This window comes from Macadamia integrifolia, chromosome 3 (assembly GCF_013358625.1).
Source record: "Macadamia integrifolia cultivar HAES 741 chromosome 3, SCU_Mint_v3, whole genome shotgun sequence".
Lineage (NCBI taxonomy): Eukaryota > Viridiplantae > Streptophyta > Magnoliopsida > Proteales > Proteaceae > Macadamia > Macadamia integrifolia.
In genome coordinates, this window is record NC_056559.1 from 33,255,797 (window position 1) to 33,282,483 (window position 26,687).

The window sequence follows — 26,687 nt, forward strand, 5'->3', positions numbered from 1 at the left end:
ATCTGAAATTACTCTCAATCCGTTGGCTAGATGGTCCTCGAATTCAGATTGAAATATCCCCTAGGACGGCTCTACTAACCCCCAAAGTATGCCCAAAAGTTAACGGTTGGGTTTTAAGCAATTAGGGAAATACAAGTTCAGGTCTTTCAATTTTTCTCAATTTCATGGGTTTATAAGTAACATGCAAAGCGAGAATCAGATTTTCTCCATGAGTGGATTGATTCTCTCTCTATGGTAGGGGAATCAATGGTAACAAAACATGGGTCTCTTTATAGCTAGATTTGAAGAAAAATTAAAGATCAAGATTTGGACAAGAATAGAAACTTTTATAGATCCAACCAAGAATTAATGTTAGGGACCTTCGATGGGCCCCAAATTAAAATCGATTACCCCTCTTAGGCAGCCCAGAGAATCCCAAAAATCTTTCCCATATCTAACCAACACAAGGTCCCAATATTTGGTTCACAAGAAAATAATATTGATTTTGATCACATGAGTCCCGTATTGGGTCTAAAAAATAACCGATTAATTTAATTTGGGTCTAAAAAAAAAAAAATACATATGGTCCCTATGAATTGAATCCTAGACTTTTATAAAGAATATTAGATTTGGGTCATGGTTTGGGTCGCATATTGGATCACGGTTTGGGTCCCATATTGAGACCAAAAAAAAAAACCCTAATGGGTCCCAAAAACCCTAAATATTGGGTCACATATGAAGAAACCATCATCTACAAGACCTCTATTGGGTCCCAAAAGAAAAACAGCAGAACCACGACTAAACCTAAAGATAAAAGGACGTCATTACCTGAAGAGGGCAGAAAACAGAAGAGTAAGCACCAAAATCCCCCTTCCTCTCCCTTTCTTTCTTTCTTTCTTTCTCATGGTCCTTTCTTCTTTTCTTCTTTCTTTCTTACGGTTCTTTCTTTCCCTTTCTTTCTTTTATAGCCCACGTCTCTCTCTCTTTCCCCCTCTTCATGTCTCTTTCTCTTCCCCATGGTTCTCTTCTATTTCCCCCCTCTCTCTCTCTCTCATGTCTCTCTCTCTCTTCCCCACGGTTTGTTTAAATGGGGTAGGGTCCACAGAGAATGTTTTAAAAAAAAAATAAAAGAAAGAATCTTAAAAATAAAAGGAAAGAATCTCTTTAAAAAAAAATAAAAATAAAAGAAAAAGAATTCAATTAAAGAAACTCTCTACTAACAAGATTTGAACCTAGGACCTCTAATTAATCATGGTATTAACCACTGGGCTAACTCATTAAGTCATTAAAATAAAGCCTAACTTTAAATATTTTAAAAAGCTTAGAAAGTAACATAAAAAGATATATAATCTAAGGTTCCAAAATTTGGGGCATTACAGAGAAGATCAGAGAAGAGGGGAAATGAGAGCAAAACGTGAGAGCATTCTTGCTTTCCCACGTATATTATGTTCAGCTAGAACTTAGAAAAATTACATAGACCTCTCCCTAGGGAGGTGAAAGGGAAAAAGAAAAAGGACAACATAAGTACAGCTCCTATACTACCCCTATTACATAAACTCCAATAGCTTGATGCAGATACAACTGTACTTACTTGGTTGGACCAGCATGACCGGCTGTGGAAGCCAAGGGCCAAGAAGAATTGGTTCAGCCTAGGGTTTTGGTCCAACAAGGGTTGGAAATAAAATTAGTAGTTACTTAGTATCTTATTTCATGCCTTTTATTTTCCAGATTTGAATGTAGGAGTTAGGATTTATTTCCTTTGCATTAGTTTCCTTTTTGGTTATTTCCTAGTTTATGTTAGATACTATGTTAGCAGAGTTTCTAATTTCATGTTTTTATTTTCTATATATTGGTTGTAGTCGATGGACTGTAGAGAATGATTTGAATGATGAATTAATTGTTTTGGGTGGAACTTTGTAGTTATGCTTGGTCGTGTGAATTTCCTCCCCTCCCCTGTGTGATTCTTCCCTTCTTCCCCAAGGCCCTCTATCACAGCCTCCTCAATATAAAGGCTATGTAATCCTTCTCTTCATAACATCCATCAATTCTAGACTCTTACCTATTAAAGTTCTAATGTTCCAAGATGCTAACCTAATCCTACTCTTTTGGACTAGCTTCTTATACATGCGCTCGTCCATGGTACAAGAACTCTTGCCTACTTGTCATCGCATCTGGGTGTTGATGTGCCATATTGCTGAAAAGGGGACGCCCTAGCTAACCTTTGCACTTTTCACTACACCTGAGTCATAGTGTAGTGCGTTTCTTATTCTAGCAGGGAACGCTCTAGCACAATACTTATAATATAAGGTTGTAGAATCCAAGTAAAAGGGTTTTCCGGTGCCGGATTTGATGCAGATTCATTGCTGAAATAGGCTTGTTTTATTAGGAATAAGTCTAGGGTTGGGTTGTATATGTATTAAGCCTTCAGTCCATGTGGTTTTGAGTGCAATGGGCAAGTTTTATGGGTCTAAACTGGGTGTATTAAGGTTGCATATGGGATTAACTAGTTTGTTTCCTTTTTCAGTGGTTTCTTTTTTAGTTGGGTTCAATTTAAGTTGTTAGTCTTTGATAGTTCTCAGGAGCTTAGTTAGTATTTGAGTCAAGTCATTAGTTTCCTTTTTTACTTATGTAATAGGCAATCAATTTTGGGGTTTCCTATTTTGGAACCTTCCAATTACTAGGCTGTATTCCCTCCCCCATTATCACTGTTTGTAAAAAGCAAGGAGTCTCCCGTAGCTGAATGATTTGAAGAAAGCAATTGATGTAGCTGCCGCTGCCCTCTCCATGTAGATTGTCTTGTGTTTGATCAAGGCTAATGAAACTGGTGTTTGATCCAGTTGACTCTTCGTGGTGGGAAGCTCGAGAGGTTCTCTTCTACTTTATTATCTTATTATTATATTGTTCCTCATCCACTCAAGGTCTGAGTTTATTGCTCCAAACCATCTCAGCTTTGGGACTAGGTTGACTTTTCAATCTTAGTCTTACATTAACTGTTATCAAAGCATGGTAGAGAACAACTTTGAAAGCCTATCAAAGCTGAACATGGCTAACAATGAAATAAGTCCTGAGGATTTTGATTATGGAACTGAATTAAGGAATGGTGCGAATAGATGAATGATTAGCTAGATTGCAATGACGTGTTGGTGTACTAGAATCATTAATAGCACCTATAACACCTCTATGGGAAGTGAAGATACTTATATTCAAACCAAAAGAACTTGAAATCAAGGTTCCCATGGAAGAGATAGTTCTTGAAGCTTCAAAGATAGAAGGTCAAGAAATAGAAGATTCCACTGAAGAGTTCTATATTGAAGAGATTAGAGTAGACAATATCGAGACCGTGGAAGATGAGGTAGTGGTTGAGAGCACTCCACAAAGTGTCTTTGATATTCATGATGAAAAGTCTTTGATGAGAAGGTTGCCAACATTGATGACCCTATGCATACGACATTCACAGTTGGTATCGATTCAGAGGTCGAACATACAGAGTTCTTTATGCCATCTTGGTTCTTTGAAGAGAATGCTCCACCGCCTCCACGCCTTGAAAACTACATTCCACAAGTTTACAAGCATATAGAATTTTGTTTGGGAATGGTTTCATCTGCAACTCACATGTTTCCATCTCACGATTGCAAAATTCGAGAACAAATTTTTTCAAGCTGGGGAAAGTTGATGCAGATTCATCACCGAAATAGGCTTGTTTTATTAGGAATAAGTCTAGGGTTGGGTTGTATATGTGTTGGGCCTTCAGTACATGTGGTTTTGAGTATAATGGGCCACTTTTATGGGTCTAAACTGGGGGTATTAAGGTTGCATACGGGATTTACTACTTAGTTTTCATTTTAGTTGGGTTCAATTTAAGTTGTTAGTCTTTGATATTTCTTAAGAGCTAAGTTAGTATTTGAGTCAAGTCATTAGTTTCCTTCCCCATTGTCACCATTATACAAGGCAATCAAATGTGGGTTTTCCTATTTTGGAACCTTCCAATTACTAGGCTGTATTCCCTCCCCCATTGTCACCATTATACAAGGCAAGGAGGCTCCCATAGCTGAACAATTTGAAGAAAACAATTGCTGTAGCTGCTGCTGCCTTCTCCATGGAGATTGTCTTGTGTTTGATCAAGGCTGATGGAACTGGTGTTTGATCCAGTTGGCTCTTTGTGTTGGGAAGCCCGAGAGATCCTCTTCTGCTTTATTATATTTTACTGTTTTCAAGCACTCCAAGTTATCAAATCCCATCTCAGTTTCATTCTAGGTAAACCACACTACTGATCTGCAATACTTTATATTTTCCAGTTTTGAAACTCTCTCCCCAATCCATCCCTGATTCAAGGGCTTTCAACCACCTGATTATTCCTATCTTTTGGTTGAGTGTTAGGCCCCATCTGAAGGTGGTTAGATTTCAGTTTGGGCCCCATCAGACCACTGGTTGGTCTGCTACACAAATCACCCAAAGTTCTGTCCGAATGGATATTTTGACCCAATCTGTTCTATTTTCTGAGATCGATAGATACATCTGGTTGTTTCTGATTTTTATGATGATTGTTCATGTTTTATAATCTGTTCCAACCCTATTTCTGCATTTGGTTATACTCTGGTTACAGAAACCCCAATTATTGGAATCGATAGCCTTGATTTTTCCAGATTTGTTTCCTTCTTGTATTCTGATCTGATCTATACTATTGGTGCTTTGATTTGGTGTGTTCACTGAGAGTATCCTGCAACATTGGGATTAGGTTGCTTTGTCAATCCGAGTTCTACATTAGGCTGCTGACCTGTCACACCAACCCTCCTCCTTTATCCAGGCTTGGGACTGGCAGCAAACACTGGCAGAGTTCTTCTAATCATTCTCCATTAACTCTAATAAGCTATAGTGAACAGGTTTGTTTGCTTGTTTCTACCTGTTTGTATTAATCAATAAACAAATCAAGCACTTTCTGCATCAACTTCGATGGTGGCTAGGTTTTTAAGTATTAGTAGGTATCGTATCATATCGGCTGATATGTATCAGTATTGGTGGGTATCGATACAATACTTATTTTTTCAAAAAAAGTTTGTACCGACCAATATGGTCAGATACAGGTAAGATACATTTGATACACCTCCTTTAAACCTGCAAAATAGAAACCGTGAGATACGAAACTGAGAGCAACCAAAGGCCTTGGATGCTTGTTTTTCTTTTTGATATGAATTGAAAGAAATCATCTAACACAAAAACAACCCTAATCTGCACTATTTTCAAATAGTCTTGAGGAAAGTGCTCAAATCACAAATTGAAACAGATTCGGGAGAAAAAGTGCTAAAGTTGTAGATCTCTTTCCTCTTTTCTTTTTATTTATTTATTATTTTATTTTATACATCACTAGATTAGGTAAAAACAACCTAAATCCTTGCATCAAGCTATTATATGTTTACATATTGCATAATAAGGCTTTTATGCTTCAAAACTGTATTTTATATGTATTCTAAGCACATCCATGCATTTCTTGACCATTTCCATGCATATCTTTAGTGTATGTTGCGTCTCCCTGATACTTTACGTCTCTGAAAATCACTTTTTCAATACGATATCTGATAAAAAAAAAGGGCGTAACCGGTGCACGAGGCTCCCGCCGGAGGGTCATAATGTATGCAGCCTTACCCCCACGTCATGGAGACACACCGTTTCCTGATTAGAATCCTCGATCACTAGGTCGCAATGGAGCAACCTTACTGTTGTGCTGAGGTCCACCCTCTATGTTCGCAATGGTTCAACCCTACCGATACGATACCGATGCTGATACAGAAATCCTTGATGGTGCCTCCCACCTCTGTTTTATTGTGGTTTTGAATATTTCTCACATAATGTCAGAAATGGAGTTAAAAGGCATGTCATACATGCCATAGTGTTGGATCTGCTCTTTCTTACATGTACTGTCCTCTCATTGAAGTTTCTTTCATTGCATTTTCTTAACTGAAATATTTCAATTTGCTTATAAGGAAATTGCTTATGATTAGAAGAGTTGAAGTGTCAATTTCTGTCATTGCAGGTTTGCATAAGCTTGTTCTGTTGAACATGGAAGGATGCCCTCTTACCGCAGGATGCTTGGAGTCTATATCAGGTCCACACTTTTTTGGACTCTTTGGGGTTTATTGGTTTACATGTATATGAAAATTATTTTTTCCGATCTATCGTTTGTTTGCTGAAACATATGATGCTTTGTATAAGGGAAGCTCGTATAAAGATAATCCTTTCCTACTTAGTTGCTTTTGGTTGTAAAATGAAATAATTGGAAGTTCAGATTGTAGGAATACGATATGACATTTAAGCAGTCTCATCTTTTTAATCATTTGAAGCTTCAGTTGGCTTCATGGTTGCGACTTGATTTGTGGTTTGTCCTTTTGAACGTCTATTGGCCATAGGTTTTATTAATTTTGGTTTCTATGGTGGTTTACATTGAAAAGATAATTTTTCATATTTAAATTTATAATTTTTTTGAAAGAATTGAGGAGATTGAGAGATCAACCCAAGCTGCACTATTCCCTAGGTATAAAGAAATCAGACATTAAAAAAAAAAAGAAAAAAAAGAAAAAAGAAAAAAAAAGAAAGGAATCACTATGACACCAGTGTGCATTTTTCCATCAATGAGGGGGTTGTAGATGGAATTGTCCTGTAGGGGGTGGGTTCTAATGAGGAGATTGTGGGGTCCACAGCTGGGTGTGAGAGGGCGGGTACATGAATTCTTCCAAGGAGTACATTCTAAATTAAGGTACGGAATGAGAAATATGAAAGTAAGGGCTTCTGTTTGTAAAATTTGTGTCTTGCAAAGAAAACTACAAGGGTGGTGGGAGATCAGCTCGACCACAGGATGGTTGTAAATCAGGGTGGAGGAGATGATCCCGCCTCACTCGTTTAGGGCGACCCCCTTTACTAAACCAAATAAGGGCATGCTAGCTCGGAAACAAAGAGAAGATGTGTATGAATGAGATATCCAGCAACAAGAAGCACAAAATGGATTGAATAGAAGAACTCCCGAGCATTTGGTGATCTTAGATGTGTCCATATCAACGGAAGGGGTGAGGAACAATATCACAATTTTTGTTCAATAAGATAACAAAGTGGATGACTGACTCATTCCATACTCCAAATAATCGCACGAAATTTTTGACAACACTGATTCCTATGCAAAGAGGTCATTTCAGGGGGGACTGGGGGAGGAGAGAGAAAGAGAGGGTGTGCTAGCGGAGGCTATGTCCCGGGACAGGAATCATTTCTCCCAGAAATATATATCAGATACCTCTGATGAGGTACTATTAAGGGGTGTCTGGCTCAATAATTTCTTCGAACACTTGGTGGGTATAAATTAGGAAAAATAAGCCAGCAAAGAGGAGGGCTTCAAAATCCTGGATTGCCTATCCAACCCCAGAAAGCTGTTGTGAATTCTCAAAAATTGGTAACGTTCAACTTGTATTATGGGCTCAAGCAATGTGCTATTACTTGTATTTGTAGGCCCAACAAACCTTTCATGTTTTCAATTCTTACAACAACTTAAAATTAAAAACTTCTAACTTTAATGGAAAATAGAAACTCTCTCTCTCTTTTTCTAACAGAAAAATTGAAGCGACACTACTTGCACCAGCATGGAGAACAAAGAAAATGGAAACTGAGGGACAAAAAATCAAATATAAGTCTAATTCTTCTAGAAGATGCCATGGCTGGATTTGGGAATGTGATCTAGGGAACCCCATGGCTAGGATTTCTGGCCTTTTCTTCTTTCCCTTGGCTACTGCATCACTTTTGGTGGTTTCATGGTTGAGGTTGAAGATGATCAAATGCCTATTATGATGTACAAAATGAGTCCACACAATAGATCTCTATATCTGTAAAATTTCCAGAATTTGGTGATCTTAACTAGGGATGTAAATGGATAGTTGAAAATCTGTATCGATTAGTGCTCATATCCGTTTAGGAGAATTCATATTCGAAAAATTGTTTTCCGGAAATTATCCAAATCCATTTGAAAGCTAATTGGATGCGGATAGTGATATTTCAATTTAAGACTGAATATTATCCGATCCTTTTAGGCCTGATTATAAAAATATGATTAAATAATATTTTATAATACCAAAATACCCTTATCAATTCATGATACATTACAAGTAATTAAACCAGAAGTCGAATGAAAAAAAGAAAAAAGAGAAAAGATTAATGAGGACATCTGTGTAATTTCAGATTTGACGATAGGTCCGATTTAAATTTTGGCTAGCTTTTAGTATAGGTTTGGGTTGGGTTTTAGTTTTTGTATTTATTGTTGTGACTGGCTGAAATATAAGGCCCAAAGTAGATTTTTAAGGGGTGTACAAAAATTCTTATTTTATATTAGTTGTTCCATGGTGTAGGGATTTATCTTATCCTAAGTTGTTTGTCTTTGAATTAGTTTAGGAAAGTTAACAGTCCTAATTATCTTGTCTAGATAGGAAAGTTCTTAGTAATTGAGTCAATATTTTATTTTAGTTTTTATGAATAAGGAATGTTATCAACCCCCTCCTCATGATTGGAAAGGAGTGAATTGATTTGGTTTTCTGTCAGCGATGGCCGAAGCTTTTCCTACTCCCCCTTTTTGGTAAGGGATTTTCTCTCTCCTTCGTTTCTTTGCTCTCCTTTTTTTTTTTTTTCTTATTCCTCACTCTTGTTTTCACTTCCTTCTTGAGCTGGCTCCCTCTCTCATCCCACGGTAAGAGATCTCCTTCACCTTCTTCTTGTCACTCCTCTCTCCTTCCACATGGTTTACCTATTTCCTCCTCTCCCTTTATTAACTTGCTCAGTTTTAGATCCTAATTTTAAGGAGGATCTTATCTTCACTCCAATCACAAAATCCTTCTCTTCCGCCTCCTTTATTGGGACAGCATGTCAAATTTACTTCCTTCTTCCTTCCTTCCATCATAAGCTGGTTTCATATCTTAAATTTTAGGGTTTAACCTCCCTAAATTCTCTCTAGTCTCCCCTCAATTGCTCCACACGTTAATCTCCATTATTTGAGCTAATTAAATTGGGTTTTATTTCTGAAAATTATCCTAGAAATCTTGTAGTTATTCGGTGAAAAATATGAGCGTTAATTTTGAGATCAGATTTGGCCCACATCTTGAGATCTATTCCCTTCCATCATTGGGCCCATTACTTGCAGCCAATCAGAGCCATCCAATCAATCAATCCTGCATCACTTCAACATCAACACTAGTGCGGTAGTAGATTCAATCGTTCACCTCCTCGTCTTCTCAAGTTTTTGTTCTCTCCAGTTCTCTGCCACCCAACACAGACAGTGAGACCACAGTGCCGCTCTCTCCAGACTCAGGACTCCACTGTCCATTCTCCACTAGGGGTGTAAATGGATAGTCAAAAATCCATATTCTTTTTGTGCTTGTATTCACTCGGGGAATCCGTATACGAAAAACCGGTTTCAGAAAACTATTTGAATCCATTTGAAAGCTAATCATATGTGGATATGGATAGTGTTTTATTCAATTTGAATTCCATCTGTTTACATATCTAATCTTAATTCTTAAGCGTGCTTAATTCTATTTGTTACAATCCCAGATTCCTGCAACCAAATCAGTAAAACCAAAAAAGAGAAAAGAAAAAGAGAGAAAGAAAAGAGAGAGGAGAAATCGCAGAGAGCCTCAATGAGAGAGCAGCCTGCGATTAGTCCAGTATATGACTTATCGTAGGGTTTCTTAGAATATGTAAGTGTAATGATACGTGAACAAGTACAAGACTGCCCCCAATACAAAAGAAATAAACCCTAACACCATATAGGGATCCGATAGGACAGAATTGCCCCTATCGGGTCCAGAGGAAGACGCTAGTCCCGATATCGGGATTAGCTCTTCTTAACACTCCCCCTCAAGCTGGAGCATATACATCACCCATGCTCAGCTTGGTACAACCACTGCAAAAGCTAGGAGTAAACGACGTAGTAAACATGTCAGCTAACTGATCCGTTGAAGGAACAAACGGAGTCTTAATCAGCTTCTTAAGAACAACATCACGAACAAAATGACAGTCCACCTCTATGTGTTTGGTCCTCTCATGGAAGACCGGGTTACTAGCAATGTAAACAGTAGCTCGGTTGTCACAATACATCTTCATTGGCTTGGTCATTGAAAATCCCAACTCCAAGAGTAACGACCGCTGCCACATCAACTTAGTAGTGGTATGAGCCATAGCTCTGTACTCTGCCTCTGCACTGGACCGGGGCAATAGTAGTCTGCTTCTTGCTACGCCATGTAATAAGATTACCTCCAACAAAGGTACAGTATCCAGTGGCAGATCTTCGATCACTAGCAGAACCAGCCCAATCAGCATCAGAGTAGCCAACTAGATCCATATACCGATTAGGACGGTAAATTAACCCTTTTCTAGGACCACCTTTCAGATAATGAAGAACACGGACAGCAGCATCCCAATGTGCTTTTTGAGGAGATTGCATGAATTGACTAAGAACTCCAATAGCATAAGAAATATTAGGACGAGTCACAGTCAGGTAAATCAACTTGCCAATCAAACTCCTGTATTGATGCACATCCTGAAACGGTTCACCATCATCAACGCCAAACTTGTGATGAGGATTCATAGGAATATCAACAGGTCTGGATGCAAGCATCCTAGTATCAGATAGAAGATCCACGACATACTTTCTTTGAGATAGACTGATCCCTTTCTTGCAGCGGATCACCTCAATCCCGAGAAAATAATAGAGATGACTAAGATCCTTGGTCTGCAAATGGCGTTGGAGACACGCCTTTACTTGAGAAATGCCTACCTCATCATTGCCAGTAAGAATAATTTATCACCATATACAACCAAGATCACCAGCTTGTCACCTCTGCGACGAACAAAGACTGAATGATCAGAATAGCACTAAGAAAAACCACACGTGACAATGGTAGAACTAAACTTGTCAAACCATGCTCAAGGAGACTGTTTAAGCCCATAAATAGCCTTGTGCAAGCGACACACGACCTGTATTCTCCCCCTGAGCAACATCACCAGTAGGTTACTCCATATACACCTCCTCCTGGAGATCACCATACAAAAAAGCATTCTTGATGTCCAACTGAAATAACGGCCAATCAAAGTTGACAGTAAGAGAAATAATAAGGCGAACAGAGTTAAGTATGGCAACCGGAGAAAATGTCTCAAAGTAATCCACACCATAAGTCTGAGTATACCCTTTAGCAACCAGACGGGCCTTGAACCGCTCAACAGAGTCATCAAAATGATACTTAATAGTGTACACCCAGCGACACTTAGCCAGATCCTTACCAGGAGGTAAATCTACCAGGCTCTAGGTACCACGACTTATGAGAGCATCCATTTCTACATCTATGGTAGCCTTCTATCCAGGGATACGGAGGGCATCATTATGGGAACGGGGAATGGGGGTAGTGGAAGGGGATAATGCAAGGCCATGGATGGGAGAAGGAAGATGAGATAATGACATAAAGTTAGCAATATGATACATAACCATGGATTTCTGAGTGCAGGAATATGTACCTTTACGATGTGCAATTGGTAAGTCATCAGGTGGAGGAAGAGAAGCTTCACTAGCGGAAGACGGCAGTGGAAGGAGTGAATCTTCAGGGTTAATGACCTCGCCACCTGGCTGTCCAGTCTTCTTCCTGTGCTAATAAACCTGTAAGGGAGGTGAGTCACTGGTACTAGGATCATCAGGTAGGGGTATAAGAGAGGGTATGGGTGTAGGAGATGGAGAAGACCACTCCGGGCTAGACTGGGACACCTGAGGAGAATAAAATGATGTACCTTAAAAAAAGGTCACATCAGTATTGACAAAATTCCGATGAGTAATGAGGTCATAACACTTATATCCTTTTTGGGTACGAGAGTAACCCAGAAAGATGCACTTAGTAGACCTCGAGGATAACTTGTCAACCTGCATATACAGATTATGGACGAAACATACACACCCAAAGACACGCGGTGGAACAATAAAACTTGGTAAATTAGGGAACAGAACAGAAAATGGAGACTTATCCGCCATGACAGGGGATGGCATGTGATTAATCAAATAATAAGTGGTTAAAACACCATCACACAAAAAATGTTTAGGAACATGCATGTGTAGCATAATGGCACGGGCAACCTCAAGGAGATGCCGGTTCTTGCGCTCAGCTACCTCATTTTGCTGTGGGGTATTAGGCACAACTAGTTTAGTGTATCATTCCATGGGTATCACAAAACTCAGATATATCAGTTTGAGCATATTCTAAAGCATTGTCAGAATGAAAAATTTTAATAGGAATGCCAAACTGAGTCTTTATTTCATTATAAAATTTGTGAAATACATGTAAAAATTCAGATCTTTCCTTTAACATTTAGAGCCATGTAAGGCGAGAATGATCATCCACAAATGTCACAAAATAGCGGAACCAAATCTGTTACTGACTTTGCAAGGACCCTATACATCAGAATGGACTAAAGAAAATAAAGACGGACTACGAGACACAGAGCGAGATGGGAAAGACACGATGATGTTTACCCAACTCACATGCCTCACACTCTAACTTAGGGACATACTTAAAACTAAGAAATAAAAGCTGTAACCTAGAAAACGACAAATGACCTAAACGACAGTGCCATTGGAAAGGAGTCACGTCCCCAATAGCCGTAGCAGCAGTAGTAGTAGGAGGACAACCGCTATTGAGGTAGTATAAGCCATCCTTTTCACGCCCTCCATTAATCGTCTTCCTGGGGTGAAGATCCTGAAAGACACATTAGGAAGGAAAGAAGGTTATTGGGCAATTTAAAGAACGGGTTAATTGACTTACAGAGAGAAGACTTAGTGGGAATTGAGGGAGATGTAAGACAGAAGATAAATTAATGGATGGGGTAGGTGAAATAGTATTATGTCCAAGGACTGGTGTGGAAGTGCCATTAGCAAGGATAACAGAATTGGAACTGGCATTAGTAGAAAAATTCTTAAAAAGTGATGACTTACCGGTCATATGGGCAGAGACACCTGAATCAATGATCCAAGGAGTAGATGTAGTAGTAAAAAGGGCTGAAGTACCTGTGTGGGCTAGAGTAGTAGTGGATGTAGATGCACCATTAGATGTATTAGAGGATGCCTCAAGAGTGTGCAAGCACTGGAGCAACTGATTGATGTCATCGTGTAGACCGGTAGCTGAATCTCCTGAAGAAGGTGTTGGTTTAGGATCAACTGGAGCCATTGTGTCAGTACCATCGTCAAACACTGCATGATTAGCTAAGTGTGTTGCCCACGCTGGTTTGCCATGCTTTTCCCAACAAGTCACAACAGTATGGTTGGGCTTTCCACAAAAAGTGAACTGGAGAGCTGAATGATCAGAGGGTTGTCCACCAGATCCTCAACCAGCCGACCCACGACCTCCCCCACAATCACGACCACATCCACGGTTGACATGGAAGGTAGAACTGTCTTTGGTAGACTGATCAGGTTTAGTGGAGGAAGTAATTCGCTGCAGTCGTGAGTAGGTATCATTCAGAGTAGGCACAATATCCCCTGCAAGTAAGTGACCATTCACTGCCTTCAAGTCATTGTTCAAACCAGCCAGAAATTTAGAGACGAAGAACTCGTTATGCTGAGCCTTCAACTTGTCAATGTCAGTGGTCAAGGGTTGGAAGACATTGAGTTCTTCAACCATACCTCTGAAAGTATTGTAATATTCGGAAAGTGGCTTGTCCGACTGGCAAAACTGAAACATTTTTTCATAGATATCATAGATACGGGTCATGTTCTTCTCCTGAGAGTAGGTCTCCTTCAAGTTATTCCATACTCCCTTGGCAGTAGAGTGAAATATGACATTGGCAGCCACATCTGGTACATACTATTCCATAATCAAATTAAGATTCATGCATTCTCTTTCTGCCATTGAGCGTAACCAGTGTCAGATTCTTTGGGAGGATCAGAGGTAGTGTAATCAAGCTTATCCTTCGCCATCAGATAAACTTTGACTGACTGAGCCCAAAGAAGGTAATTCGAGTTTCCCTTAAGCTTGATAGAAGTAATCTGGACATTCACATTGTTCGATGCAGAGGAGGTAGTAGTAGTAGTAGTCTTGGTCGCAGCCATGAGAGCAAGAATTAATGACAAGTATGTATTGCAAAGACAACCAAGGAGAACTGACCAACCAGATCTGAGAAACAGCAGCCAAAGAGCAATCGGACTCCAAGAAACCGAAAAAAAAAATCCAGCTGATAGGTGCTGCTGGTAGGGTAATGTTGACCTTGATGGGAGCAGCAAAGGAGGCTTCAAAAGCCTAGTAGAGTATGTAGAGAGGTAGTAAAACAGCAGCACATTAAACCGTGAAGTAGTAGAGCTTCACACATAGGGCAGCAGCCAAAAACACGTCACACATAGGGGCGGCAGCCATTAAAAACCTGCAGAATTATGTCGGCTTCAGCGATTCCAGAGAACAAGGGCTGAATCCATGTAGCAGTGGTAGGAAGGCCTGATTGTGTTTATATCATTATAATTAGGTCAAAGAATTAAGGTAGGAGCAGCAATAGGTGGCTGCACACCAAAGAGGAGTAGCGCAGGGTTGAGATCAGTAGAGAATGGTGATGTCAATCCTTGATTTGATTACAGAAGCTTTGATACCATGTTACAATCCCAGATTCCTGCAACCAAGTCAGTAAAACCAGAAAAAGAGAGAAAGAAAAGAGAAAGAGGAAGAGAAGAGAGAGAGGAGAAACAGCAGAGAGCCTCAATGAGAGAGTAGCCTGCGATCAGTCCAGTATATGGCTGATCGCAGGGTTTCTTAGAATATATAAGTGTAATGATACATGAACAAGTACAAGACTGCCCCCAATACAAAAGAAATAAACCCTAACACCATATACCCGAGGCCCTAATCCCGATATCGGGATTAGCTCTTCTTAACACTATTGATTACCAAACAATTGAGTCCAAATGCAACTTTAGGTTTTGAAGGAAGTCTAGTGTGTAATGGAACTCTCTAGTTAGCTACAGAAGAATTTGTTATTACCTGTTTCATTTTGAGATCTGTGGACAAGTAAAGGGAGGGAGCTGCTTCCTCTCTTGAGAAAATTGGAAACCTTCTATTCAGTTGCTTGCAAGCAAGCGTTAAATGTATAGATATTTTATAAAGCTGTATTACATTCTATCAGTGGTGATGTTAAGACATGTTCAGAAATATTGAGGAACTACCTTTTGGATGTAGAAATATTGTGTTAACATCTTGCAAAAGCATTTATCCCAGGAAATTAGGATTATTGAAGAATAGTTTATTTTTTCAGAACTGATTTTTGGAATTTTATTTGTTTATGTGCAGCTCTGGTTGCGCTGTCATATTTGAATCTTAACAGATGCAGTCTATCTGATGCTGGATGCGAGAATTTTTCTGGTGATTGATGTTCGAGTATCATTCGCTACATTTGTTTGGTGCATGGAATCATTGAATATACGCATCTATGCCTCAAATGTGTATTACATGTTTGCAATGTGCATATTAAGCTCCTTACAGTGACCAATTGTATTTTGCAGCACTTGGGAATCTGAAGGTATTGAACTTGGGGTTCAACAATATCACAAATAAATGTTTGGTAAACTTGAAAGGTGCTCTCTCTTGTCCCCCCACCCCCACCAAACTTTTTATTTATAATTGAATATTCACCTTGTGATGTTGCTCCAATTTTGCCTTCCCCCCCTTTTTTTCTTACGAAGGTGCTGATGTTCAAATTTCAGTTCTGTATGTATTTGTGAAAGCCATTATCAGGAATTGATTTTCTTCAACTTTCCTGAACTATGAAGATTACTATGTTGATAAAACTCTTGGAGCAATGGTGCAAACAAGTGAATGCATATTCCGTGACCATATTAGCATTTTATTGATGAGATCAATGTATGATGAAGAAGAGGATTATAATAATTTGTTTATTTTTTTATTTTACTGTTCTCATCAACAGTGCTTGAACCCATATAGACTGTTTGAGCAAGGTCAATCTAGAAGAGTTGCTTGGATTTGTTTCCTTAGTTTAAGTCTCCTTTTTTATGTTTCTTTTTATTGTTATTGATTGGCTTTGCTTAGAGACAAGTTACTTGTTTCTAGTTTTAGGAGTTTCCTTCATTTTTTTGTTTCTTTCTTTCTTTATTATTATTTTTTTAATATGTCCTAGCAAGCAAGTAAGCTTAGATTAGGCAGTCCTTTGTTTCCTATTCCTTAGTTTCTATTTTGTAATTTTTTTTTCATATTTTTTAAAGTTTTCCTTTTCCAGTTTTAGTTTGTAATTTGTATACCTTCTATTTTGAAGGCATGGCTGAACCTATGTAAAGCCAACTAATATAAGCTTTTCTACACAAGATGATTAATGAAAAAAAGAGAGCTGGTTTTATGCCATGGCTGTAAGATGCAGTGAATTTGGGTGAGATGGATATGAGTGGATGAGAGGCCCAGGAGAGAGTGAGAGACTCAATCCATCTATCCATCGTACTATTTTCTATTTTTCTATTTTTCTATTTTGTTCCAACCAATTCTGTGGCTTGGATCTGCAGCGATTCAGTATTCCTTTGGTGTGTGTGAATATCTCCACTGATAGACAGTGCATTGATCCTACTGTAGGGTTGGTTCTTAGTTGAACTGACATCTACATTATTAATACATTTTTAAATATTGGTTGGTGAGAGTTTTAAGGAAGGATTTGGATTTTTTCACAAAGACTAGCTGATCTACAACCACTCTCTCCCCGTGGTTGGGGTGAGAGATTTAATGGAAGGATTTGCATTTTTTCACAAACACTAGCTGATCTACAACCACTCTTTCCCTGCGGTTGAGCTGATCTTAGACCACCTTTGCTTTTGGACACTCCTTCTTTCTCATGCAAGAACATGTCCAACTCTGGGAGGGCTGCCAGGTTTCATCTACCTACGGTTTCACAAGATGGAACCTTTTTTCTTACCGAAATGAAGGAGTTTTTTGTTATTAGGCCACTCATGACCTCTTAATTATGAGGTCTTGGTCTTGGCTGACTGAGCAACCGTCTTGGGGTTAAAATAACGGAGTTCCAGAGCACAAGGGAATGGGCTTTCATTCTCAGGACCTCCTTATAGTAACTAAAAATGTTCTGCATTGTTAATAAGGCCTATTCATAAGCTAGGTAATAAAATCAGTGTACAATTCTCATGGCAGCCTAGAATATCTAGAGGCTGCGGATGAGTTCGCCTGCAGGGGGTCGTTAGACCTCGAATTTGTTTGGGAATACTATCTCATTGTGTTTGGTCTATGAGAGTTCTCCTTTATATTGGTTGGGGGTTCTTCATGGGCTGATTTTCTGGCCAGGGTTACTTTCATGTGTCTTGGGTAGGTCCTTTTGTAGAGGGCTGGTTGTGTCGTTGTACTTCTCTGTATTTTTATCACTGTACTTATGATCTTTTCTATCAATAAAATCCTGTTATTTATCAAGGAAAAAAATGTTCTGTACTGTTGCTTGGCAGGTTTAACTAATTTGGAGAGCTTGAACTTGGATTCGTGCAAGATTGGTGATGAGGGTCTAGTTAATTTGGCAGGTCAATTTTTGTACTACTTTCCCTCTTCTGATTCTGCATCTCTTAGTTTATTTCTGTTGCATTTTCATTAGCAATTCCGTTATCACTCGGGGATTTTTATAGAAACATGCTTTCTAAATATTGTATTTTTTTATCACTTGGTTAAATGTCTCCTAAAGAGTGACTGACTCTACATACTTCACTTGTGAGTGTGTTCACATTGTATTTCTTTTCCCTTGCAATTCATATGATGTGCTTAATTTATATTCTGGTAGTCTTGTACTCCAAAAGCAGTGCACACACTGTTGGTGCTTCATAATTTTAGCAACTCACACCAGTCATGTAGTGAGTTCTTGTCTTCCCAAAGGGAGCCAACAAATTAAGATTGACTAATTGGGCCCATTATTATAGCTATATATTTTTCAGTTTCTGCATATCTGCATATTTCATTGCCATGCAATAAGCCTAGCTAGATTTCCATGCCCCTCGGAGATAATGTTTCTTTGGTTTGTGGGTGGGATGTTGGTGTATGGATATATTGATTATTAATCATTTATTACTGCAGGTCTTCTGCACTTGAAAATTTTGGAGTTGTCTGATACTGAAGTTGGAAGTGCTGGGCTACGGCATCTCTCTGGTCTAACACACATCTTTTGCCCTTCAAGATGATTACTTTTGATAATAATGTTCAAATATTCAGTGCAACTCGGATTCAATTTCTCTCCCTAGTTTAAAGAAGTATCAGATTTAGTCATGTTGGGATATTTGTCTCTTCTTTACACAGTCATTTGCCCCCTTATGTAAATTTGTCTGCTCTTGTTTGCTGCTTTTTGCTCACTCATATCTAATATATTTTGTGTAAATATTACCAAAGCTTGTTATCTGAAACTCAATTTAGTTCCTTTTTTTAGCATCAGGTAGTTTTCTCGCTCAAGACCATATGCTTTTAGATAGAGATAAAGGTGCTAGTGAAGGCAGATAGTTGAGGTAGATAATGGAGGTTTCAAGGATAGAACTTTAAGTGTATTGGTTGAATTCTTTGTAGTTTCCTAGGAATGGCATGGAACCTCTTTTATACTGGTCATATATTTTTGGCCATCTGATTTACTTATTTATTTACGTAGTGTCAGGCAGTGAACAAACAACACGTAGATTGAGCATTATGAAGATTAAGAATTCTAAGAATATTGAGTGGGGCTAAGAGTTGTCTGACAGTTTGGTGACCTATATTCAATTCTGTTAGAATATGAAACGACTGTAGTGGTTTTGCGTTGTTATTGTCCAAGTAGATGAACTGATTGAGAAGTCAAATTGAATGGATTGTTGGCTGGCCTTGGATGTTGCTTTGTGGGGAGTTGTGATCTTACATGGGCTATCAGAGGGGTCCGATACAGACAGACAGGAGAGGAGAAAGGGTGGAGTTCCATCAAGTATTAGGATGTTGAAAGCCTTTGATGGAGTGGTGTTGGGGGGGGGGGATGATGGGTCTAACTTCTCTAGAATTTCATCAATTGGGTAGCTCTCAGTTGGATGATGGTGATGGCTTTTGAAAGGGCATTGCATTTTGCATTTTCTGTCTGATTTGATGGTGAATCTTCTAAATTCTTAGCTAGGTGGGTAATGTGGACCCTATGATGGGTTAGTTTGTCCCTGAGATTTCGGGGTGCAAGGTGGAACATATCCCTTCATTTCTTGTCTTCTCTTGGAGGGGCTGTCTATAGGGTAAAATCTAAGAAGTTATGAGGTAAGCTTCTGCTTGGAGGAAGAAGTATTTATAACTGGGAGGTAGATTACCTGGATCAGGAGCACCTTGAACAACACCCCGTTCTATCTTGTGTCAGTTTTTCCTGGCTCTGCTGGTTCTAGCTTCAGTTTCGAAAATGGGGAGAATCATAGAAATTTTCTAGGGGATTGGGTGGATATTAGGGAAAAGACACGCAAATCTAAATTAGGTCAATGACTTTTTTGCAAGCTGAAAATATTGGGGAGTTTGGTATGAGGTCTTTACAGAAGGTAAACAATCCTTGCTCAATGTGGGTTTGGAGGTCTAACAAAGAGGATTTATTTCCATGGGTAGAGTTCATTGTCTGCAAGTATGGGGTGGTGACTGGTGGATGGCATTCAAACAAATTGAAGGGTTTTCATGGGTCTCAATTCTGGAGAAATATCATGAGATTTCACGAGGAGCTTGGCTGGAACCGCTGGTAATGGAGCAAGAGTTCTTTCTTGTGAGGATGAATAGCTGATAGAGGGGAAATTATGTGTTCATCCCTTTAATCTTGTGCCTTTGGAGGGTCAATTGTGGCCGTGGTCTTTGAGGTAAATGGTGGTTCCATTATTTGGGTTCTGGAATTCAAATAGATAGATATGGAGCATGAGATTGATCAATATGCTGATCTCCAAATATTATGGATTTCCCCCCTCTTCTATATAAAAGATGAGATAGAATAAAGAATCTAAAGTTAGGGACACGGCTTGCATTCTGAAAAGTGCACACCTTCTAGACTTCATGTTTTTGGTTGGATGTTATTTCCAGGAACTTCTTAGAACTTGATAAATTTAAGAGCAAAATATTCAAGTTGACGAATAGCCTGTCATTTGTTTTACAAAGAAGATATATAAATGAGCCTTCTTCAGATGTGGATGGGTCTTGCTTCCCCATCTGAAGCATATTTTTCATCCAGTGGACTGAGATTAGTTGCTCCCTGGGAGTTGTCATGGTGTGGAGACTTATAGCCTTGTACCTTCTTCCATTTGTTGGGTCCTGTGGAATGAAGCAAACCTGAGAAATTTGAGAACAAAAAGAGGAAAGTAGTCAAGTCTGGACTAGTCCTGCAAAAGAGTTTGATAAAGTTGCAGTTCCAGGATCAGCTATAATTCTGGAATTCTGTGAACAACATGCAGAACAGATATGGTTTTTGATCTTGCATTTTAAATTAATTTAGGGTTTATATTTTACTTTTAAAGAAGAAAAAAGAAAGAAAAAGGTGTAAAGTTCTTATCTGTAGAGTTTCTCTCTAAAAAATTTACCCCGTGACGGCCTTCTTTCCACTCATATTTTTCCTGCCTTGCAATTCTTCTTTGTCATGTCCAAATGAAATTTATCTGATGTTGTGCTGTAGTAGTATTGCTAGTTATGGCCTTTGTTCTACATCAATAACACCAAATTTAAACTGCAACCTCATTTCCGGCTGTGTGAGTATTTTCTTCTACAGTGTCATGAAGATTATTTGGATTTTTTCTTATTAATCGGTTACTGTATTTCCTCCTTGTAAAAATGGTGAAACAAAAATCATCTTTTAAAGTTTACTGATTTCTGGTAATTATTCTGTCTAATTAAGTGATTCCTCTACATTCAGACTTCACTCTTCAGGAGAAAAAAAAAAATAATTTGATCATTGCCCTGTTATTCTTTATGTCAACATTTTTATCAAGCAGGGAACATCTACTGTCATCACCCAGGATCTTTTGGTAGAGAGAAAAATCTCTATTCACATAGGCATTAGATATCGTCAATGAACCTTACGCAGGCTGTTATTTACAATGGCTCAATTAACCGTTAGCTCTGATAGCTGAATATCTGGTCATGATTTGGTTGTTAGCTTTATCAGATATTCCCATGTCAAACTATACCCTGATTTTTCTATTGGCCTTCTAATTTTAGGTTTGGTTAATCTGGAGAGTATAAATTTGTCATTCACGATGGTCAGTGACAGTGGTCTAAGAAAATTGTCTGGATTGACATCGCTCAAATCACTAAATCTGGATGCTCGTCAAATCACAGATACTGGGATTTCAGCTCTTACAAGTAAGGATTCACATACATTGATGCATTCTAAGGAATCAATCTCTCTTTCGTGAGTTAATAAATTTTTAAATTTGTGGACTAAACCGGCTGTAGTGTCTGCTCACTGCATAGGTTCTGTGCATTTGTGTTTGTTGATGTGAATGCTTGATGATTGTTTTTGGGGGGTGGGCTGGTATGGTCGGATGCTACTTTAGGTGCTTGTTTCCCACTTAACTCTTGTTCAACTGAAGGACTGAAGACCTTTATGTTAGTACTGTATTACAGAAGCATATTCCCCCACTTAGAATTTGAAAAAAGGCAAAGGAAAACGAAGAAACAGAGAGAAGAGGGGATGGGGAACTGTTTCAAGGTGTTCTATTCTCCACCTATCCTTGAAACTTCCACATGGCATTGACCTTTGGCTTTTGTGGTCCTATTGGGGGTGTCACCCATGCATTTCTCGTGTAATGTTACTGTATTACATTGTATGTATTTGATGCCAATGACGTGCCTCATTTTCTCATATGTATCCAAACAAGGGATACATCCTAATCCAAAAGGGGCTAACAAGGTCTCTACACTCAGAAGCCAACCTTTAAATCGAGGGGTCCAACTTCAGACACAAGTGAGCTGTAACCCCTAAACGATATTGGGTTGTCCAGATAAAATCCTTGCATGGTGCTATTCTCTTTTCCTATTTACTTGTTATTTATAAAATTTTAACTTTTGTGCCGATGCAGGGGACTTGTTATCCCATTTTTCGTTAGTGTGCATCTCCATTGCTTGTGGAGGTAGGTGGAAGTTTGGCCTGTTATTCACCAGAAAAAAAAAAAAAAAGAAAAAAACTTTGGCCTGTTAATTCTTACATGGATGTTTGGGAGAAAATCATGAGGCAAACCTGTTTCCTGTAGGAGTTCTGATTTAAAATATTGTGTGTTTTCTTCTGTTGCTGACAACTTATATCTAAAATTTTTGTTCAATATACCTGTAGGATAGATTACTGGTCAGCGACTACACAGGACAGAATCACAGTGAGACAGAATATAAAGAATTCTGATATCTCAGAATTTAACTGCGGATGGGGCTGAAATTAAAGTCAAATAGACCTCTAAATAGGTTGTTTAAGCCCTCCAGATATCAAGCTTTTTACTGGCCGGATCTGCTGGATTCGCTGGAACTATAGGAAGAGAGAATTTAGAAACTATGAACAAACAGGAATAACTCACAAACCAGAGGTCTGACGGACCTCCAGTTCTGGTCAAAGGAAGAACTTATAGGGAAGAATACTTTGTCAAAGTTTGAGCCCTATCCGGTGGCTGGATTGGCAGAAACAATATGACAAAGCAACAGTTAGTAAAGATAGACACCAGAAAATGTAGGAGGGAATGACAGTAGAATCTGCAGAAAAAAAATGACTAACCAAACCAATAAATATATTAATGGTATCATAAGAAGATGTAAGGAGGGATAGAGATTTCCTAATGATGGCCATGATAAGGGAGAAGATAGTTGCTGGAATTGGACAGGAACAATATGGTAGAATAAGAAAAAGAAAGAAGATGGGAGAAGCCAAGAAGGTAGGATGGATATGACTTGGTATCACCACCAATCCTAGGTCAGCTTCACCACCAACTAGCCTAGGATTCACCACTTCGATGCTTGCAACTGCTTCACCACTGCAGCCATAACTCACAATAGAACAATTTTTTAACAGAAAATTCGTGGGAGAGGTCTCCCTTCTCTTTTATTTATTAATTTGAATAGTTGTGGTACAATAATGGATAGAAGCCTTGGCTACCTAGTAGCCTACAATCCTGTAAAATAGAAACTTTCTAGGAGATCTAAAGACTAAACCAAATAGAAAAGAATAAGCCAAAAAATAAAAAAAATGTACTGAGTAAATATCATGTCCAGAATCTCCACCAGTTGATGGCCCATTAGGAGACAAAATGTGGGCCTCCATGTAGTATACTGGTGGCCTATGATGGGCCAAAGTGATGGCTTGTGTTAGTTATAACCAGATTATGGGCCATAAGTGACAAGTGTGGGCCTGAACACAACTTGAGCTGATGGGTTTGGTTATAATTTAAAACAATGGGCTTCATATAGGGACCTGATTGTTCTTCCTACGCTGGTATACCCATAGCTCTGCATCAATTTAATTCTTCGAGCTGGATGGGGATCTTCTTTGGATTATCCTATTCTACATAGCGAGTTTTAACTGCTCCTTTGAAAGCCCTTGTGTGGTCATCTTTTCTTTCCTTTTTTTTTTTCTGTAGGAAATATGTAGATTTATAATTTTAACTAGCACTAATACACAAAATGTAAAGCATGAAAGAAGCGGCGAGAGGAGGATTCTTTCTAAGTTGTCTTAGAATTGGAAAGTATTTACCTAATAGTCAATGGGAAGAGTTAAAGCTATTATAGTTGAAGCAATGGTGACCATGAATATAGTACATGATGCCATCAGTTCTGATTCAATGACATATAAATGGCATCTTTAGAGGGATACGTAGACAACAAAAGAGTGAAGCCAAGGCCCATTATTGAAGTAGGCCGTGAACCTTTATTTCAAGTTAGAAATATCTCACCAGCATCCATGCAAAAACCTTTTTGGATATCTCAATGAACACAAACTAATAGAAAAAATAACAAATGATCAATTTCTTTTCTATCACATGAGTCATGAACATATGCTATAGCGATGGATGCTTCAATCCCAAGTTTGTTGACCTTGTTGAATGTAGTCTGCTATCCTAGATTAGCTAAAAGAAATCAGAAGAAAGAAAGGGCATTATTTTCTGACTATGAGTATTCATCTTATCTTGTGTGTGAGTGGGCACTGTTGGGACGTTTGAAATGTAAGTGTGCAGGCCTAATTCTATATTGCATAGGATTAATATAATCGAGTGGTAGTGTGGCTTGGATGGAAGAATTTCCACTTTGAGTGTTGAACCTACCTTTGAATTCATTACTGACACTATTGATGTAAGGCTTTTGTATCTAGGAATTTTTTGAATGTTTTGTATCCAGCTTCAGGGCAAGGCTGTTTTCTTTGTCTGTCTACTGTCTACTGTCATCTCAAATCATTATATTTGTGGTTTTGTTTATTTTTCCTGTCACAAAATTTAATACTTGCTTGCCTTGGAATTGGTGAATCGAATGGTATCATGCAAAATGATGTTCCATGGGAGGAATGAAACAGAATCCTCACTTTTTATTGGCTACTCTTACCTAGACCTTTATTTGGTTTGGGTTTTTGATTGAGTTATTTGCATCTATCTTTGCTGCTGCAGGTCTTACTGGGCTGACTCATCTTGATCTTTTTGGCGCTCGTATAACTGATTTTGGAACAAATTGTTTGCGATGTAAGTTAAAATTAGCTTTAATATGTCAATTTTGTCAGCCTATCTTCTTAATACTCTACTTCTGACTGATTGAGAGGGTAGATTGTTTGATGGATATGTTGTGTGTATATGATAAAAGGTTGGCCAACCCAGATTCCCCCCCTAGAAGCCAGGAATCACATAGCTCGCTTGTTTTACTGTTGTATCTTAAAGCATAATGACATATAGGCTATTTTGAAATTCAGTTACAGAAGAACAGATTGTTTGGTGAATAAATTCTTTTCATTTTGGTTTTGGGACTTCTTGGGGATGGTTTGATTTGGTTCATCCTGCAGAGATGGAGAGAATCTTTTGTTCCAACCTTTATGGGTTGAGCAGGAGACACCTTTGGTTTTTTCCAGGTAAGTTTTAAGCACAAGCAACCTGAATGCGAAGAAGAGATCGTGTGGGAAATAGGTAGGAATGGTAATTTTCAGGTGATTATACTTTCACAATTAATTATGTCTGATCTGGTTTTAACCAGGTCCAGACAAGAAAACTAGTCTGAAATTCATGTCTGGATAAGTTTGTTTGGCCTGGATCTGAAATCAGGGGGTATTCGGGTTTCTCATTGCAAGGTAGGTTGAATTAATCCAAATTTCTCATCCCCACCAACAAAGCCATTGAAAAAAAAATTGAAGGAAATATGCCTCAATGAGGAGCTATAGGCATAATAGGCTTCTCTGTAGTTGGGCAGAAGCATCCGCTTGGTGACAGCTCACACTGGTTCAAATTCAATTGGCACTTGACTTCTAATGGTTTGGTCTATGCTGAAATATATTGGTCCAAATATGAAAAAATATAAATCTAAATGATTGAAATTAACCAGGGGATACCCCCCTCCTTTATGATACATTCAATGTGTTTGGATTCTACTGTAAAAATTATCACATGTCAGAAAGTGAACATAATGATATATCTATTGTTCTGACATGTACATCGTTATATATTTATTGTTTCTTGTTCAGACTTCAAGAATCTTCGCTCTCTAGAGATATGCGGTGGAGGTTTGACTGATGCTGGTGTGAGGAATATCAAAGACATGGCTTCCTTGACGCTGTTGAATCTGTCTCAAAACTGCAGCCTCACAGATAAAACCTTGGAATTGATTTCTGGTATCGTCACCTCACTTCAATCTGAAGAAATAGTCTTCCTATTTACTGCTTGAATGCCATGTGTTTTTTGATGAACAAATGAATTCATTGCCAAGCAGATGAAAGAATATACAAGGGGGGACAGAGAGGGAGGGAGGGGTACAGCCCAAAATCCAAACCCAAAGGGCAGCACAATATCACACAAAAGGAGTAGCCCTAACTAGAATACAGCCAAAGGGGACAAAGGGGCCAATCAAGGGGGGGAGGGGTAAGAGAGAGAGGGAGGCCCCAGGAGACAGCAATGAGCCTGTTGCTTGGGGTATCAGAAATCCTACGCTGACGGATGCATCTAAGTTTAGAGCTGATATCAAAGTAGATGGCTTTCCAAATATTCTCAAAAGAGCGAGAGTTGGAAGCCCATTTACGGAGATTGCGCTCCATCCAGAGATGATTGATGGTAGCACAAAAAGCCAATTTCCTTGCCGTGTCAGTATGGAGGAACCACCAAAGATCATATCAACCAGATCCATTCTCTACTCAAGGGGAGAATACTTCTGCGGGAAGGCCAGCTGAGAACCCTTTTTCCAAACAAACGAGAAGGGGCGGGATAAAAAAAGATAGTATCTTCAACATTATTTTAGCAGAGGCAACGTGAAGGGGAAACTGGAATATGCCGATAGAGTAGGAAGGCAATTGGAGAGATCTCGCCAAGCGGTAAAAATATGGCCAAGGCATGTGACCTTTGAATTAGGGGAGGTTGCTCCAAAGAACAAGAGGGGATGAAGTACGAATATGGTTCCAAGCGGAGGCAGAGGTGAAACTTTCCATGGGGGAGGGAAGCAACGAGATTTTATCCTCTCTTCCCTGGTGGCCAGGAGGAATGTTTTTTTTGGGGGGGGGGG

The 26,687-nt window shown here is 38.9% G+C and overlaps 1 protein-coding gene across 2 annotated transcripts in view; it reads left to right on the plus strand.

The window, feature by feature from the left end:
* The window catches only part of LOC122074086 (dynein regulatory complex subunit 6-like), a 59,271-nt gene that overhangs the window by 26,174 nt on the left and 6,410 nt on the right, over positions 1 to 26,687 (plus strand). Inside the window, exons 8-15 of one of the 2 annotated variants that reach the window (XM_042638908.1) lie at positions 6,008 to 6,079; positions 15,309 to 15,380; positions 15,521 to 15,592; positions 17,468 to 17,539; positions 18,084 to 18,155; positions 21,183 to 21,326; positions 24,602 to 24,673; positions 25,660 to 25,806. In XM_042638908.1, coding sequence (XP_042494842.1) covers positions 6,008 to 6,079; positions 15,309 to 15,380; positions 15,521 to 15,592; positions 17,468 to 17,539; positions 18,084 to 18,155; positions 21,183 to 21,326; positions 24,602 to 24,673; positions 25,660 to 25,806 — 723 coding nt within the window. The remainder of the gene's footprint in view (positions 1 to 6,007; positions 6,080 to 15,308; positions 15,381 to 15,520; positions 15,593 to 17,467; positions 17,540 to 18,083; positions 18,156 to 21,182; positions 21,327 to 24,601; positions 24,674 to 25,659; positions 25,807 to 26,687) is intronic. The other variant, XM_042638909.1, reaches the window with a different exon arrangement.